Source organism: Myxine glutinosa, chromosome 5 (genome assembly GCF_964187855.1).
Source record: "Myxine glutinosa chromosome 5, kmMyxGlut1.1, whole genome shotgun sequence".
Taxonomy (NCBI): domain Eukaryota; kingdom Metazoa; phylum Chordata; class Myxini; order Myxiniformes; family Myxinidae; genus Myxine; species Myxine glutinosa.
The window spans coordinates 206,990,903-207,008,827 of record NC_136265.1 but is presented as its reverse complement, the minus strand read 5'-3'; the positions used below and the strand labels follow the sequence as shown (position 1 = coordinate 207,008,827).

The 17,925-nt window shown below is 47.4% G+C and overlaps 1 protein-coding gene across 5 annotated transcripts in view; it reads left to right on the top strand.

Moving 5' to 3' along the window:
• Nucleotides 1-17,925, top strand: part of PREPL (prolyl endopeptidase like) — a 41,820-nt gene that overhangs the window by 20,702 nt on the left and 3,193 nt on the right. For 3 of the 5 annotated variants that reach the window (XR_013623688.1, XR_013623689.1, XR_013623687.1), the window contains 7 exons: nucleotides 524-733; nucleotides 942-1,172; nucleotides 1,482-1,660; nucleotides 1,748-1,964; nucleotides 2,506-2,652; nucleotides 12,700-12,826; nucleotides 15,240-15,403. Coding sequence is in view for 2 of the 5 variants with exons in the window: in XM_078779405.1 (XP_078635531.1) it covers nucleotides 524-733; nucleotides 942-1,172; nucleotides 1,482-1,660; nucleotides 1,748-1,964; nucleotides 2,506-2,652; nucleotides 12,700-12,826 (1,111 nt within the window). In the remaining 3 variants the exon portion in view is untranslated. The remainder of the gene's footprint in view (nucleotides 1-523; nucleotides 734-941; nucleotides 1,173-1,481; nucleotides 1,661-1,747; nucleotides 1,965-2,505; nucleotides 2,653-12,699; nucleotides 12,827-15,239; nucleotides 15,404-17,925) is intronic. The other 2 variants (XM_078779405.1, XM_068115011.2) reach the window with 1 other exon arrangement.

Sequence of the window (17,925 nt, the reverse complement as noted above, 5' to 3'; positions counted from 1 at the left end):
TGGGACTCTATGCCATGCTTTGGGACTCTATGCCATGCTTTCGGACTCTGTGCCATGCTTTGGGACTCTGTGCCATGCTTTTGGACTCTTTGCCATGCTTTCGGACTCTGTGCCATGCTTTCGGACTCTGTGCCATGCTTTGGGACTCTGTGCCATGCTTTGGGACTCTGTGCCATGTCTTGGGACTCTGTGTCATGTCTTGGGACTCTGTGCCATGCCTTGGGACTCTGTGCCATGCTTTCGGACGCTGTGCCATACTCTGGAAAGAATATTAGATTTCATTTTTTTGTCACACCTTTTGGACAGTCCAGCTTCAAACCGTTCATGGCCATTTTGGTCTCGTCTTCATGAAGACAATTTTTGATAACGTTAAAGAAGAGCCTGAACTTCAGTTGGGTTTGAGCAGGTGCTTGTCTGTTTGGATTTGTAATTAGTCCGATTATTTTGATGGTGAATCGTGTAATTATTTGTGGTGTAATTTCTATGCCCGATTTGTATATTTGTGTGGCCCTTACCTTTACAGATGCAGCGTGTGGGGCCCGGTTCTCTGGGCCGCCATGATTGGCTGGAGCTGTGGAGACCCCGTGACAATTCCCGTCTGCTTGACATGGACTTTTTTCAGGATGCAAGTGTGGCCTGTTTGGCTGCAGCACCAAAGGAGCTTCCTGGAAAGGGAGGTCTACTGCTTGAGATAATTTCATATGATGATCCTGCACAAGTGCACATTGTGGAGGTACTCAACGGTCATTTTATTTTGATGATCTTTCTACTGTAACATTGATCCTGATGCTGACCTCATCAATATATATACTGTACACATACATGTATATATATATATGATTTAGTCATTGATAGTTCCTATTATTAAGCCTGCTGTTGCTGTCTTCTTTTTGTAAAGTTGAATGATTTCCATTTCCTGATTTTGTGAATCTGCCATTCAGCTCCCACAATGGGCATGTCACATCAGAGCCGGGCCTAACCCCGACCCCCTGACTTCCTTCTTCACCTTTGAGCTTTCCTCACCTGGCTGTCATCCTACACGGCTCCGCTGTGACCTGACAAGTGGACGGCTTCAGACGATGCATTGTTCGACGGGAGCTCGTAAGGGGAGGCATCAGGAAGTGAAACGCAGTGGGTGGTGTACTGTTCATCAGTTGAAAGCACAAAGCGTGGTTTGCCTTTGCAAAATTGCCACACTTACAACAACAACAACAACATGCATTTTAAGGCCATTTTCCCTACTAGAGCGGGGGTTAGCCTTGCGGTCCCCATAACAATCTTCTCCATTTTGCCCTATTTTCTGCATCTCCCCTTGTTAACCCCCTTGCCCGCATTTCTTCTTCCACCATCTTTAGCCAAGTCTTTCTCGGTCTTCCCCGTCCTCTACTTCCTCCTACATTCATTTCCATCACTTCTCAACCTGTCACTTACTAAAACACCAAATTCCAAGACGTTCGAATGTTCACTTGACGATTTTGCAGGATGGTGCAAACGTCCCACTGACTTTGATTGCGGAGCCAAGAGCGATGGAACTGCCATCTGAGCGCCCCCTGCTTGCCATAGTATACGGAGCTTACGGCATTCCATTGAGTCTCGCCTATAAGCCTGAGTGGGCAGTGTTGTTGCACAGTGGTTGGCGACTCGCATTTTGTCACGTCAGGTGAGAAAGTCCTCCTTTCCAATCCTCTGAACACACCCTCTGATTTTTCACCACATTTTAAAAGCCATGATGTGTTTATGGTATCAGGGGTGGAGGTGAAGGAGGTCGGGCGTGGGCCTTGGCCGGGCGTGGAGCTGGTCGGGTCAAAGCTGCCGAAGACCTGGCCGCTTGCCTACAAATGCTACATTCTGCTGGGCTAAGCCGACCAAGTTGGACCTCACTTATAACTGCAAGTGCAGGGGCAGTGACAGCAGCATCCATGGTTAACAAAGTGCCAAACCTTGTCGCTGCCATGGTCTTCAGAGTAAGTCACATCGACTATATATGAGATGTGTCTGTCTGTCACCATTTTCTTCACAGATGGCTGAACGGATCTTCGTCAAACTTTGAGGTTCATCAGTGAGTGCCTGGGAATGTTTTAAGAAAAAAAGAAAAGAAAAAAAAATCGTTTTTTTGGAGTTAAAAAAAAATTATCGCTCAATAGTGCCTAAGCCTTTTAAAATTAATGACAGTTATACACAAGTACACATTCGCATAAATAAATACAAAACAATCACCAGACATTTGAATACAAATAAATCAAACAATTCCGGAAGTGTACGAAGTTAGTAGTACGGCTTCTTCTTCTTCCTGTTCAGCATCACACTTAACGCAGAAACGGTATGAACGCCACATTCATCAGCATATATTTAACGAAAAGGTGATGAACCCCCTTCCTCCCCTGCTCCCCTCCCCCCCCCCCCCCCCCCCCTCCAGCAACGCTGGGTGCTGCTGCTAGTTCTCTATAAGCACATATGATGTTGAATAAAATTATTTTGATTATTCTTTTCCTTTCGTCTTTTCAGGCCCCTTTCCTCAATGTACTGGAATCGATGCTCCATCCAACCACAGGGGGTGTGCAAGACCGAGATGAATGGAGCGGAGCATGTAATGATCAAGATATAGGTGAAGTAATCAGCATCTACTGTCCACTCCACAACTTGCAACCTCAGGTGATACAAAGAGCCAGACCATGACATATATATATATATATATATACATACACACACACACACACACACACACACACACACACACACACACACACACACACACACACACGTACATATTAGCGAGGTACCCGTAACAAAAGCAAACAATGTGGAAATGGTGAATGCTAAACCATGGAAGCAATAAATTCCACATTCCTGTGCCACCTTCAGTCGCATGTCAGACATGGACAGCAGGTTCGTGAAAGACTTGCACGAAAAACGTACCCGTTTGAATGGTTCCATACCCAGTCAATGGCGAATCCGCGAATGTCACGGTTAGAAAGTAGAAACCCTCACACGTCATTGTCATTCACTTGAAGTCAATATCTCTATTTTCATTCCAAACAGCATAACTCCAATCACAAATTAAATAGCATTAATATTAAAAAAAATAAACTTTTACCAACACTCATGACATAAACAAAGATTTAAATCCATGCTGATGTTACATCTGAATATGGAGCAGTTCTGTACGGTTGGAAATTCAAAATCATAATTGTATTCACTCAATTCCAAACAGCATCATTCCAATCATAAATTTATACGATAACAAAATACTGTGTTAAATCACGATTGTACTGAGATATTATATCAAACCAGCTCATTGTCATGTGTTCACTTCCCGATTCGGATGTTCAGAGTCAATTTCAAAATCATAATTTTATTGAGGAATTTATGAAACCTCCGACCGAACTTACGGCATCCGCTGTGACCTCAAAACATTCCACAGAAGGTTTGGTGCGGCTAGCCCCAAAACTAAGGGAGTAGATTGGGGACGGACAGACACCTGCTTTACTATATATATATATATACACATGCTGTATATATTGTAAAGCGACAGGTGTTCCAACTGTACTTTTTTTTTTTCAAGTACTTCATCTGTAATATACACTACTCACAATAAGTTAGGGATATTGTGGGAGTGAGTTAATTTTTTTTATAGGGCTTAAGGTTAGGGTATTGAAATGAAGAATGCTGTGTTTTTTCCACACTCATTAATAACCATAGAATTAGGACCAACAACTTTTTTCAACATAATACACAAAATCAACCACACCGAAGAACCTGCCAATATCCCTAACTTATTGTGAGTAGTGTATGTGTATATGTGTGTGTGTGTATATGTATATATATATATATATATATATATATATATATATATATATATATATATATATATATATATATATATGCATGTATGTATGTATGTATGTATGTATGTATGTATGTATGTATATGTATATATATTGTTATGGTACGCGGTTAAGGATGTTATATTTGCCGAGCGGAGGCTCCGCGACCGAACAGTTGTTCCCCGACTAAACCCGATTCACCCAAACGTTGGCCATATCGCGCCACAGATACTCAATGTGGAAAAGACTAAGACGACGAATGTGAAGAAAAGGAATAAGAAGACGAGAAAAGGGTTGAAAATACTACTAAATTTATTTACTATTTACAGGCTCAAAATAACCAAGGAGAAGGAAAGATAATAAAATAATATACAGAAGCTTTTAGAGACACAGGGAAAATACTAGCTTATACAGACTTAGTTACTACCCAGGACAGCATGAACAAAACAAACTCACGTACGCAAATGGGGAACTTGCAGGCAGGAATGGCTGGAAAGGATGAGCAGGTGGGATCACAGGGCACAGCGAGCAGGTCCACTCCGGGCGGGAAGCGGGGAGCTGGCAGCTCCTTGTAATCCACTTTACAGCGCATGCCGGCAGGGTCACTCGCTGCCCCGTCAGGGCTTCACGCGGCTGGTTGAAACGGGGCTGGACTCATCTGCCGTATCTCTTTGCAACTCGTTCGTAAAAGTTCCTCTGCTTTCTCTTGGACCCTTTCTTTGTCGTGTCCCTCTCCACGCAGCTCAGCTCGTATTCCCTGCCTCTCACTTCTCTCCAGGGCGGGACTGACACGCCCTCTCCCCCGTGCTCTGTTTTGTGACCTTGTATGGTAATCCCACGGGCTTGTCTCCTTATTTGGGCATCGCGCCGACGGCACACCCCTCGTGGCGAGCCACGGGCTTGTTTCCTTATTTGGGCATGGGGCTGCACAGCCCCGCCCTTCGTGGCACGCCCTGGGCTTACCTCTCCCTGGCGACCCCGCCCCTCCTGTTCAAACAGAGCACGGAGCACATATTCACTATAGCAGCTAATTGAGAGGGCGTGCACCCCACGCTTGTGAACTGCTTTACCCACAGATGGAGAGTTTGGCTGGGAAATGGAATTATTGAAGGGGAGCTATTCTTAATTGATTCGGTGCAATGGAGTGTCATTCTAATGGAAGACAAGGCCTTACTCTAAAACACATAATAAGATATAAGCTACTGAACAAGGGTTTTATCGTGTCCTGCAATGTGGTGTTTATGGAATTAACTACCGAGACGCCCTTTTTATCTTTACACAACTCCGGAGGCAGGAGGGGCTATATCCAAACAATGTTCATCAATTTACCACAATACAATACACACAATCAAAAAAATGCAATCCTCATATCCGCAACACTGCACCCTCCTCCTCTTAGGCACGTCCCGGGCCTATAACTTTAATTTAGTGTGACACGTAGTTGTAGTTCCCTCTACTTTTAACCTGACCCTGAGTGCGACAGTTTTAAAACATAAATAAATGTGTCCCGCTGCTCCATTGCACCCTGCCTAACAGACTCATGCCCACAGTTAACCGAATTGCGGAATGGTCTTCAAACTACACACTGACGGTGGGGAGCATTATTTACAATTGACGCTACTTTTATTTACAAAACTAACCCAGGACCTGTGATCGTTCTTTCTGGGGGGGGAGACAGTCTGCTCTGCATCAATGCACCATGAAAGCACCCAAAACGCACCAAAACACCTTCAAGTACCAATCGGTGCAGTCACCATAGTTCATCAATGTTCATGAATAATCAAAATAAACCAACAACCCCTAACCCTGCAGGTGATCTCTTGCTCTTCGGCTCCCCCTGCTGGTTATTATTATTTTCTTCCAGATGTTGTCTTTTTCCTTTGCTGGCAGCCTATTTGTATTAAAACTTGCACCCAACGTATCCCTTTTATTTTCTTTATTTATGGCCCACAGGGCCGACTAGTGTGGTTCACCTGTGGGGCATCGGTGCCCTGTGGCCAAGGTCCGCCAGCAAGATTTCGGGCCCTCATGGCCGGTTCCAGCAGAGGGGCCATGCCCCAACCCATGGGGTCCATAAGTGGTGCTCGGCCACTGACATGTGGTCCATAATGTGGTGCATCGATGCAGACAGCTGGTTCTGGGAGTTCCGGGCGCACAATGGAGGACTCACGCACGCTCCCCTCGGCGCCCAATGGCGCACAGGTCATGTGGGAGACAAAAGGGGGGAGAGACAGATGAGCGAGGGGTAAGGTCACAAGGGTACACATCAAACAAGGCAATGCAGGGCGAAATGCGTACGGAGAGCGAAGTGAGAAAGCTCGTCCCTACCGTACGTCACCCCCCTGTCACCTACACTACCCTTGCCCTTACCCCATATGTACAAAAATCTACACATTTACAAATCCGTCGCTACCGTCACGTCTCCCCATATTTCCCCTATACCAAATTCGTCTCCACAATCCCTCTAGCCAAAATTTGCCATCACCCAAATTCATCATCAATCCTCATAAGGAGGAAGAGATGGAACATCAAGCACAATGTCACACCCACGTCATGATGCGTCTCACAATCCAAAATATTTGCACATAAAAAATAATCAAACATGGCATGGTGTGGAGGTACCTGTCACCTCAGGTGAGTGGATGTAGATGGTGCGAGGAGACTTCAATCCTAACTATCCTCTAAATGACATTAACACACTTTACACTACCCGGGGTCTCTCCCTGCCAATCCATTGGCCAACTTACACTATGGGTTCTAAAAACCAATTCCCATTGACCAAACTGTGGTGCTTCTCAATTTGGGGTCTCACTCCCCCGATTCATCTCCCGGTGCCCTTGCACAATTTCTGGGCTGTGACGTGTAGCTCTCCCAGCAGGTCTACCCACCTGCACACCTCCACCACTGTAGTTGCCACCCGAGCTTACCTAGCTCCTCACCCTAACCTATCTAATTGGGGAAGGCCCCTCCTGGCTCTGTCACCCCTTGGTGCCCTCTGGCACTGGGCTACCCGGGTCCGTCCTCCGGATCCTCGGGCCCCATCCACAACAACTCTACCGGCTCCCAGAGCCCACCTGCGGCCTCACCTGGCCGACATCCTCACAGTGGTGGAGTGCCCAAACCAACTACACACACTAACAGGCTACACGCCCAGCCATTTCCACAACACTAATGCACCCATCCATACATCATTCTTCCACCCACACCACAGATGCCAATATCCAACCACAATTTACCTATACCCTCTACCTAACACTTACACTACCCGCCCCGGGTATTCGTGATGGGGGTCCACTCTTCCCCCATTCACACCTTCGCACCATCCACTCCACTCCACAATTTCCACCATACTCACTCCACGACCATCCATTCCAATACTCCAGATATTCCACACTACCATCTATTCCATACAACCATTCTCCATACACCTGTTGGTGCACACCTGTGCACTCACACCTGGTGCCACCTGCACCCTCCTTCCTTCCTGGACCATTTGGTCAACACAACACCCATCATCTTCACTCACTCATACACTGCTCCATTCACCTGTTCAGTTGCACACCTGTGCAATCACACCTGTTCAATCACACCTGTTCACCATACACTTCCAATCCTCAAACACACGGCATCATCTCATCTAACTACTCCCCTCTGAAACTTGCGCTTCCCAGTCGCCCCTTTAAACTATTGCGCTCCCACGTCATTATCATCCACACTAATCTACCTGCGTCCCCACTACAGGTATCGTTGTCACTAACTAATCTTAACGTTACCTAAGGTCATCTCTAGATCCCTACACACGATATATCCTAACCCTCCCGGGCTAGTTGTCACTGCCATCAACCCCATAAAACTAGTGCTCCTTTGCCCCCCGCTGTGAGGGGTGGTGGATTGGCCATCCCATCATATGGGACATCTCTTACTATAAATTTTGCTCGTCCAATTTCCACAAATCAAAAATTTTCCAATTACCGCCAATTCTATTCACTTTTCTAAATTTCGGATCAAAACACTATCACTATCACCATCATCACAGTCCACTATATCCTAGCCTCGGTGCGTCATGACGTCATTAAACTCGGCTTCGTAAAGCCGAGCAATGAATTCGGGTGGTTTGGTCGCCTGCAGGTTGAATCCATCCGGCTTTCGGTTCAAGGGAGGTGGTTTGGTCGGGCCGAGATTCCACGCACCATCTCGGCGCGGCACCTTGCGGTCCCGGGCCCGATGACTCGATCTCCCCCGGTCGGAACCCCGTCCCCGCGAGGGGGCACCGTTCCGCTTCCTCCCACTCGCCCTTGAACCGGACCGGTCGCCTCGCCCGACAAGGCCCGGACTCGACCGTGCGGGGTGGGGCCAAGCCCGAATCGGCAACGACTCTTCGAAGAGAAGCGACGCAGTATCGATCCGTGCCGGGCCTCGCATCCAACAAAACACACCGCGCCCCGAGTGCTCGCATCGGCTAGCCGTCGCCCTAAACGCTAACCCGGTTACCGTCGATGCTTCACCTGCATGCTCACACGCATACGCTACCCCTTTCACCCTCACAAAACCTGGCGTTCCAACGCCGTCCGTACATTCTACCAACGCTCTCCCTGTTACACACCACACCTCTCGCGCACACTCGCCGTTCGCACACCTCGGTCCGCACCTCTCCTCCGTTACGTCCTCCGTAACACTCACCATGGGCGTGCACTCTGGCATCCACCCACTAACGCGCTCACATGGGCTCTCCCACACTCGCGCTACCACTAACTCAGGTGTGCTTCCTCGCACACCCTCGACCATTCCAAGCGTGCATTCTCGCATCCGCTCCACCACCAACTCACTCCCCGTGTCACACTCCGTACACCCCGACGTGCATTCTCGCTCGCACTCGGTTTCACACTCGCGCTTCGTAACACGCTCACCCTTTGACGCACACTTTTTCCTCACACGCGTGCCATTTTTACTCACACGGGACCCTTCACCAACGCCCGGATGCCTCCTCGATCCCAAGCGCGCGAAAATTCTTTTGTCGCCAAACATCCTCTTACAAAATCTCCCCGCACAATACACAGCACGTCTCACCTTCTCACCTTCAGGGTTCTTCTTCCTCCCTGCACCAAAACCTGTAAATTCTTTATTTGGTTAGTGAGCACACCATTATGATTTGAGCAGGGACTTTGTACATATTCCATCTTTTCCTCCCGCCGCGAGTGGTTTTCTAAGTCCCCGGTCTCTTCAATTTCAATGCCCACTTCCACTTTTTCTTTACTCACCTCGACGACCGTTGGCTTTAATAAAATTCCCTCTACCTCATCGGTCGCCGGCTTTTCCAAACCCCGTGTCGCGATTTCTACCCCCGTCATTGTACCCGTGCTTTCCTCCGCTTCGCTCAACCACCGCTTCTCGACCCGCTTTACCTCCTCGTGCACCCGTGGGACCTGCTCGCCCAACCTGCGGTCTCTGTCCCTCTGCTCCCTTTCCTCCCAATCGGCCCTCATTCCGTTTATTATTCTGTTTCCCATTTCTTCTATAAGGGCCCCCATTTGCGCCGCAAAGAGGTCCAATTTCCCCAGCGCTGCGGTCTCGACTGCCGCAGCGCCGTCATTTTGTGCCTCTTCAACCACGTGCGCGAGAGCGCCATTTTGTGCACCTGATACCCCCTCAACCACACCTTCTTTACTCTCCTCCACCCTTTCCTCCACATACATTTCCCCGAGGTCCTGGGTCGATTCTACCCCGTCTATCTCTCCCACCGACATCCCGTCGCCTTGACCAGCCATGGCGCGATTTCAAAATTCGGGTTTTGCTTTAAAACAACACAAATTTCCAGCAGCTCGTAATTTTGAGCGCGTTAAGCGCACTTCGGGTCCGTATCTCACTCCCCGACACCAATTGTTACGGTCCGTGGGTTAGATGTTATTTTTACCGAGCGGAGGTAACCGCGGCCGAACAGTTGTTCCCCGACTAAACCCGATTCACCCAAACGTTGGCCGTATTGCGCCACAGATACTCAATGTGGAAAAGACCAAGACGACGAATGTGAAGAAAAGGAATAAGAAGACGAGAAAAGGGTTGAACATACTACTAAATTTATTTACTATTTACAGGCTCAAAATAACCAAGGAGAAGGAAAGATAATAAAATAATATACAGAAGCTTTTAGAGACACAGGGAAAATACTAGCTTATACAGACTTAGTTACTACCCAGGACAGCACGAACAAAACAAACTCACGTACGCAAATGGGGAACTTGCAGGCAGGAATGGCTGGAAAGGATGAGCAGGTGGGATCACAGGGCACAGCGAGCAGGTCCACTCCGGGCGGGAAGCGGGGAGCCGGCAGCTCCTTGTAATCCGCTTTACAGCGCACGCCGGCAGGGTCACTCGCTGCCCCGTCAGGGCTTCACGGGGCTGGACTCATCTGCCGTATCTCTTTGCAACTCGTTCGTAAAAGTTCCTCTGCTTTCTCTTGGACCCTTTCTTTGTCGTGTCCCTCTCCACGCAGCTCAGCTCGTATTCCCTTCCTCTCACTTCTCTCCAGCGCGGGACTGACACGCCCTCTCCCCCCCCCCCCCCCCCCCCGTGCTCTGTTTCGTGACCTTGTATGGTAATCCCACGGGCTTGTCTCCTTATTTGGGCATCGCGCCGACGGCACGCCCCTCGCGGCGAGCCACGGGCTTGTTTCCTTATTTGGGCATGGGGCTGCACAGCCCCGCCCTTCGTGGCACGCCCTGGGCTTGCCTCTCCCTGGCAACCCCGCCCCTCCTGTTCAAACAGAGCACGGAGCACATATTCACTATAGCAGCGAATTGAGAGGGCGTGCACCCCACGCTTGTGAACTGCTTTACCCACAGATGGAGAGTTTGGCTGGGAAATGGAATTATTGAAGGGGAGCTATTCTTAATTGATTCGGTGCAATGGAGTGTCATTCTAATGGAAGACAAGGCCTTACTCTAAAACACATAATAAGATATAAGCTACTGAACAAGGGTTTTATCGTGTCCTGCAATGTGGTGTTTATGGAATTAACTACCGAGACGCCCTTTTTATCTTTACACAACTCCGGAGGCAGGAGGGGCTATATCCAAACAATGTTCATCAATTTACCACAATACAATACACACAATCAAAAAAATGCAATCCTCATATCCGCAACAATATATATATATATATATATATATAGATATATATATACATACATATACATATACATACTGTTGCGGATATGAGGATTGAGTTTTTTTGATTGTGTTGTATTGTATAGTAAATGGTTGTGAATTATTGGTTTAGTCTGAGCCCTCCTTGCTCCAGTGTGTATAAAGGTCAAAGGGCGTTCCGGTAGTTAATTCCATAAAGCATACATTGAAGGACACTATAATACCCTTGTTCAGTAGTTTATTTCCTTATTCTGTGTATTAGGTTAAGGCTTTGTCTTCCATTAAAATGACACTCCATTGCACCAAGTGAAATAAGATAGATTCCCTTCATTCTTCATTCCCATTCCCAAAACCTCCATTTCCCCTTTCGTCATGGCCAAGCCTCGATTGCCAATATTACATCCCCTCCAAAACCACCATTGAACATGTGCTCGGGTCGGGGAAGAAAGGCGTGCCCACCCGTCGGCATCAAGGGCGAAGCCAGAGGGTCGCGCGACCAACCAGGGCCGAGGTAAGCACCCCGATGGGCGCGTCCTGAAGGCCGGCGGCTTGATCGCCGGAGGCGTTATAAAAGCGCGCGCGCAAGGTCCTGCGAGAGAGAGAGAAGGTTCAAGGTCAATGACAAGCAGTTGCGCCAGAGACGGCAGACGCATCCTGAGGTGAGCCAGAGAAGCAGCTTTGGCTCCACAAGCAGCGTTGACTCCACCAGGCAGATTCAACCCGTTACCCCGTGGGAACCAGATAGCGGTGGCATCGGTGGCCGTCGAGGTCCAGCCGACGTCCCGGACGTGATCAAGCCCGAACCATCTGCCCCAGCTGAACCTTCCCATTCCTCCTTCCAGCATTCATTCCTGCCATTCCATCCTTCTTGTGTATGTGAGTTTGTTCTGTTTGTTCTGTCCTGGGTTAATTAAGACTGCATAGGTAAGCTAGCGATTTTCACTGTGTCCTTCTGGTCCGTCCCTCTGTCTATTTTATTTTATTATCTTTCCTTCTCCTTGGTTTCTTTGAGCCTGTAAATAGAAATAAATTATATTCGTATTTCCAACCTTTTCGTCTTCTTCTTCACATCCGTGTCGCTTTTGTCTTTTCCATATTGAATATCTGTGGCGCGATCCGGCCAACGTTCGGGGATCGGGTGAATCGGGGAAACTGTTAGGTCGCGGTGCCATCCGCTCGGCAAACCAACATCCTTAACCGCGGACCGTAACAATACATATACATATACATACAGGGTGCCCACAAAGTCACGCATCATAGGCAAAACATTTATTTGTAAGGTTAGCTGCATCAGGTGTTCGAAATGTGTCCCACCAATCTCAAAATATGTTTGTAAACGGAAAAGCAGGTTTCTCTGAATGTTCTTCAACATATCCGGGCTAATTGTTGAATTAAATAATTTGATTTCCTATGATGCGCGACTTTGTGGACACCCTGGAGATTATTGACACTTTAGATCCCTTCGACATTTACATCCTTTTGACTTTGAGATTAGACCCTTTAGACTAACTACTATTGCAACGTACTCTTTAGACCATATATAACCTTTTATGCACACAACACACAAACATCTATATAATCTTATTGCAAAACAGACTATAACGTTTTTCAGCAAGTAATGCACAAACTCTACCCCTGTTGGTGTTCTGGTCGTGTATGCCAATGATACCTTGGCTGGAGATGATCTCTGCGGTCTTAACTCCACTGTTGTACTCTGGTGATCTCACAAACAGCACTATCCATCGACCTACATTGCTTGCAATCGGGATGATGAGCACGTGCCCCTGGAAGGTACCCTGCATTATGCGATGAAACTACGAGATGCAAATTCAGAACATGCACGTGGAGCTGATGGCGCAGGTAATGTTGATAAACAGCCTTTTTATTTGAAATTCCTAAGTACAGGAGTAACCAGTCATTCAGAATGACTTCCTATAATAAGGGAAGGGAAGAAGAGTCGACTAGGAGTGGATTAGCATCACCTATAGACCAGACTACGTGGGGCATCCAATTGTCCCACCCTGAAATAATTGACGACCCAGCCAGGTTTTTACTGACAACTAGAAGGCTGCGATTGGAGATCACTGATGGTTCTCAGTAAAGCAAACTCGTAATATTAGCCAATTGGTAGCACTTGCAATTCTACCTCGTGATGAAAACTGTGCTATGAATACAATACTTGATGGAGATTGATGATCTTCATTCTGATGAAGCAGCATTTACACGGCAGCATTACATCAAGTGGACTTAGTACGCACCAAGGATGTTCTTTTCTTTTTTTTGATCCAATATGGCTGCCAGACCACGTGACCAATGACATCATAAATTTACATTCTCCAATATAATTGCGTAGATCACGCTCAAATTTCAAACCGATCGGCTTCTACTACTTGTGAGTGAGCGGCAAATTTGATTGGTCGAGGTGGTATAAAAATTTGTTCAAGTACTGTCAGCAACACTGGAGGTTTTTGAAAACTCCAAGGTGATTTATTTTCTCGTCTTCCAATACATCATGGAATTGTAATTAAAAAAAGGGTTTTTAAGGCTGTTAAAACAAAAAAAATTAACAATAAACTTTTGCCAATTTACCGCCATTGATGCACTGTCTTTTACACCACCTCATCGAACACGTTTCATTAGTTATTCAGGCCGTCCTTAAAAACTAAGGCCCAATTGCATAAAATTACCTCCATACGGAAAGATCGACCTGAAGGTATATCGATTCCTTAGCGAAGGATTTCTTTAAGGGCTGGTGCATAAACAACCCTGAGGAAATCCTCTAATTAAGGATTTCCTTGAGGTTGAGGAAATCCTTAGGAGCCGTTGCTTTGCCAGGCAACCAATCGGATTAGAGGGAGGAGGAGGTATTCAAAAGCAACAACATGCACTTAACACTCAATTTTAAATGACGCTCGTTATATTGCCGCATGGGGAACACATGCTTCCGGATGAAGGAGTCACAAAATGATTCTTGTATAAAATTAATTCGACTTTCATCGGGCATTTCATTGCAAATGCGTTAGTTTGTGCAGTAAATGTTTGGAAACTGAGAATGATGAAAGTGCAAACTTATGAAAGTGAAATATGGGTGCCAAACAACAAGCCAAATATTCTGGATGTCATGAAAGAGTGGAAATGTTATCCACGTCACTGTGCCGTCGCTCAGAGCGTGTTCCGCAATGTACAATCATTCCTCAATTGCGGAAGTATTGTTCTGCCAGCCTTTGGCGTTCACGATGATCGTCCTCTTCGTGACCAATTTCCATGAAGAGCGCCATTTTGAAAGCCAGAAGTTGGTGTTTAAGGACGGGGGAGGGGGAAGGGGGCTCCCTTGAGTTCAAGAAACGTTTTAAAGGAAAAACAAGGACTGCGAATCTGCAACGATCCCCAAATTTAGGATATCGGGGAAACTTGAGGAAATCCTCAAAATCTTTCCTCAAGGATGATTTATGCCACGGCCAAAGTTTCCTATCGGGAATGATTTTCAATTGTATGCCTGCCAGAAATGCAAGCAGACAAAAAAAAAATTACCTTACTCCTCCGCATGCACAATCTGAATGAGATTCCGTACAAACAACAACAAGCATTTTAAGGCCATGTTCCCTGCTAGAGTGGGGGTTAGCCTTGCGGTCCCCATGACAATCTTCTCCATTTTGCCCTATTTTCTGCATCTCTCCTTGTTAACCCCCTTGCCCGCATTTCTTCTTCCACCATCTTTAGCAGTCTTTCTCGGTCTTCCCCGTCTTCTTCTTCCTTCCACATTCATTTCCATCACTCTTCTCAACCAGTCACTTTCATCCTTCCTCAACACATGACCAAACCATCTCAACCTGTTCCTCTTCACAGCATCAATCACAGGCTCTATTCCCATCATCTTTCGCAATTCATCATTTGTCTTCCTCTCTCTCAACGATACTCCGCACATCCACCGAACCATTCGCATTTCCACCCTTTCCAGTCTTTCAATTTTGATCGATTTCCGTACAATGAAATTCCGTACAATTTGCCCAATTCAGAGCAAAATCACTGCTAAACTGCAGGTTTGTGTTCCAATCTTCAAAATATAAAATTCAAATGAAATCAGATAGTTCCTCGATCATAGACCAACGTCTGCAGACAGTGACCCAATTGCTTTTAACCCCTCTTTTCGCTTCACACATGGAGTAATCACTGTGTGCTGCTTACCTAGTCCTACAGGGAAGGTAATGGCAATGGAAAACCATCTAGAACCATTGTTTCAATTTCAATTTGTTTCAAACCATGTTTCAACTAGGGACCATTGTTTCACCTCCTCAACCTTGGCCTCGTGCTCGTCTCTCCGCTCCTGCCTGGCATGGCTCTGCGGTACTCCGCCGCAAGGCTCCTTCTGCTCAATACCCGCTCCACCCCATCATGCATCTCTGCCATCAAATCAAATGGACTCCTCCGACGACCCAGGTACATTCACCGTGGCTCCGGTCGTAAGTTTGTATATTTGCAATCAGGTAACTCCATCCCCGTCCTCTGGTCGGCTCAGCGCACTCTCACTCTTCGTCCCAGCGCACCTGGTCACAGCAACGCACACGATCGCACCTCCTGCCTACGAACCCTGGCTAAATCACCTGAATTCATCCCTGCTGTTCAAAACAACATCAAGCTCACCCTGTTCAACACCCGGTCCCTCAACAACAAATGCCTCATCCTGAACGAATACATCCTGGATAACAAACTGGACTTTCTCTGTCTCACCGAAACCTGGCAACAACCTCTGGACAACTACACACTCAACCTCACCACACCCAATGGATATTCCTACGTCAATAAACCACGCTCGGAGGGCCGAGGTGGTGGAATTGCCGTTATCCACCGTCAAGACATCAGGACCAGCCTCATCCCCATCGCCTCATCCTCATCATTTGAACACCTGGCTTTTAAGCTCTCTGGTCGCATGCAGTCAGTCATGGCTGTCGTCTACCGCCCTCCCAAACCACACCCATCATTCCTGTCTGACTTCTCCTACTTTCTGACCCAGCTATGTTCCCTCTCCCCCTCAATCCTCCTCCTTGGTGATTTCAATATCCACATGGACTCCACTGACTCCACAATAACCACTGACTTCACTGATTTACTCACCTGCTTTAACCTCACTCAACATGTCGACTTTCCTACCCATATCCGTGGTCACATTTTGGACCTTGTCTGCTCCACTGGATTAATTTTGCACCATCTCTCTGTCTCCGACCTCACCCTCTCTGACCACTTAGCCATCACTAACCATCAACATCCCCACCCCAACACCAAGACATTATCGCACTATCAACTTCCGTAAGCTAAACGCTCTTTCACCTACCTCATTCTCATCCACCCTCTCTGAAAAAATGTCCACTTCTCCCTTCGTTGACCTCCACACCCCTTCTGACCTCACTGACTACTACAACCACACTCTCTCCTCCTGCCTTGACAAGCTTGTGCCTGTAAAAACCAAAACGGTTTCTTTCACCCATTCTGCTCCCTGGTTTACCCCTGAACTCCACCTGATGAAAACTCGTGCTCGCCAACTTGAAAGACTCCGCAATAAAACAGGTCTCACAGTTCACTCCCAAGCCTACAAGGACCACCTACAACACTACAAAGATGCCCTCTCCCACGGCCGCTCAGCCTACTACTCTCAAATTATCCACTCTGGCTCCGGAAACCCAAAAGCACTCTTCTCGACAATAAACAAACTCCTCCGCCCCCTGAACACCACCACCCAGTCATTCACAGTAGACAACTGCATCTCCTTCCTCTCTTTCTTCCAACGCAAAATTGACATCTACAACAGCTTGACCACCGCCACACCCGCCCCCCTCCAACCACCTGCCCCCCTTATCCTGCCATCCCCTGTCTCAATTCTCCCCAATCTCCCCTACTGACCTCTCTGAACTCCTCATAGGAATGAAAACTGCCACCTGCACTCTTGACCCCATCCCCTCCAGCTTTGTCAAGGCCTCCCTCCCTGCTCTCTCTCCACTTATCATTGCAACAATAAACTCCTCCCTGTCTGCAGGCATCGTCCCACCTTCCCTCAAAATTTCTGCTGTTACCCCCATTCTAAAAAAACCTGGTCTAAACCCTGACACCCTAAACAACTTCAGACCCATCTCCAACCTACCCTTTCTGTCAAAAGTTTTGGAACGCGCTGTAGCCGCTCAACTCAAACATCACCTCTCTGCCAATAACCTGCATGAAACATTCCAATCCGGCTTCTGCTCCAACCACAGTACTGAAACTGCTCTCCTCAAAATCACCAACGACCTTCTCCTCTCCTCTGACAACCTCAACATTCTCGTCCTCCTCGACCACAGCGCCGCCTTTGACACCATCGATCACACCATCCTCCTCACCCGACTTGAATCCACCTTTAACGTTACCGGCACTGCCCTCTCTTGGATTAAATCATACCTCTCTGACAGACGCCAGTTCATCTCCATCAATAACTGCAAATCCCCCACTGTTCCCCTCCCCCAAGGTTCAGTTCTTGGCCCCCTCCTCTTCATCCTTTACCTGTCCCCACCTCGGTCACTTAATCCGCCGTCATGGTCTCCAATTCCACTGCTTCGCCGATGACATCCAGCTTTTCATCTCCACCAAGTCCGTCTCCACCGACACCCACTCTATCCTGACAAACTGCATCACTGAAATAAAATCCTGGCTTCAAATTAACTTCCTCAAACTTAACTGTGATAAATCTGAAATAATCATCATTGGCCCAAAAACACTCACAAAATCCACCCATAACTTTGCCCTCAACATCGACGGTATCCCAGTATCCACCTCCCCTCACATCCGGAATCTTGGCGTCATCTTTGACCAAACCCTCTCCTTCGACAAATACACTAAACAGATCACAAAGTCAGCCTTCTTTCACCTGAAAAACATTGCCCGTCTCCGTCCATCCCTCTCCTCCACAGCTGCAGAAACCCTCATCCACGCCTTCA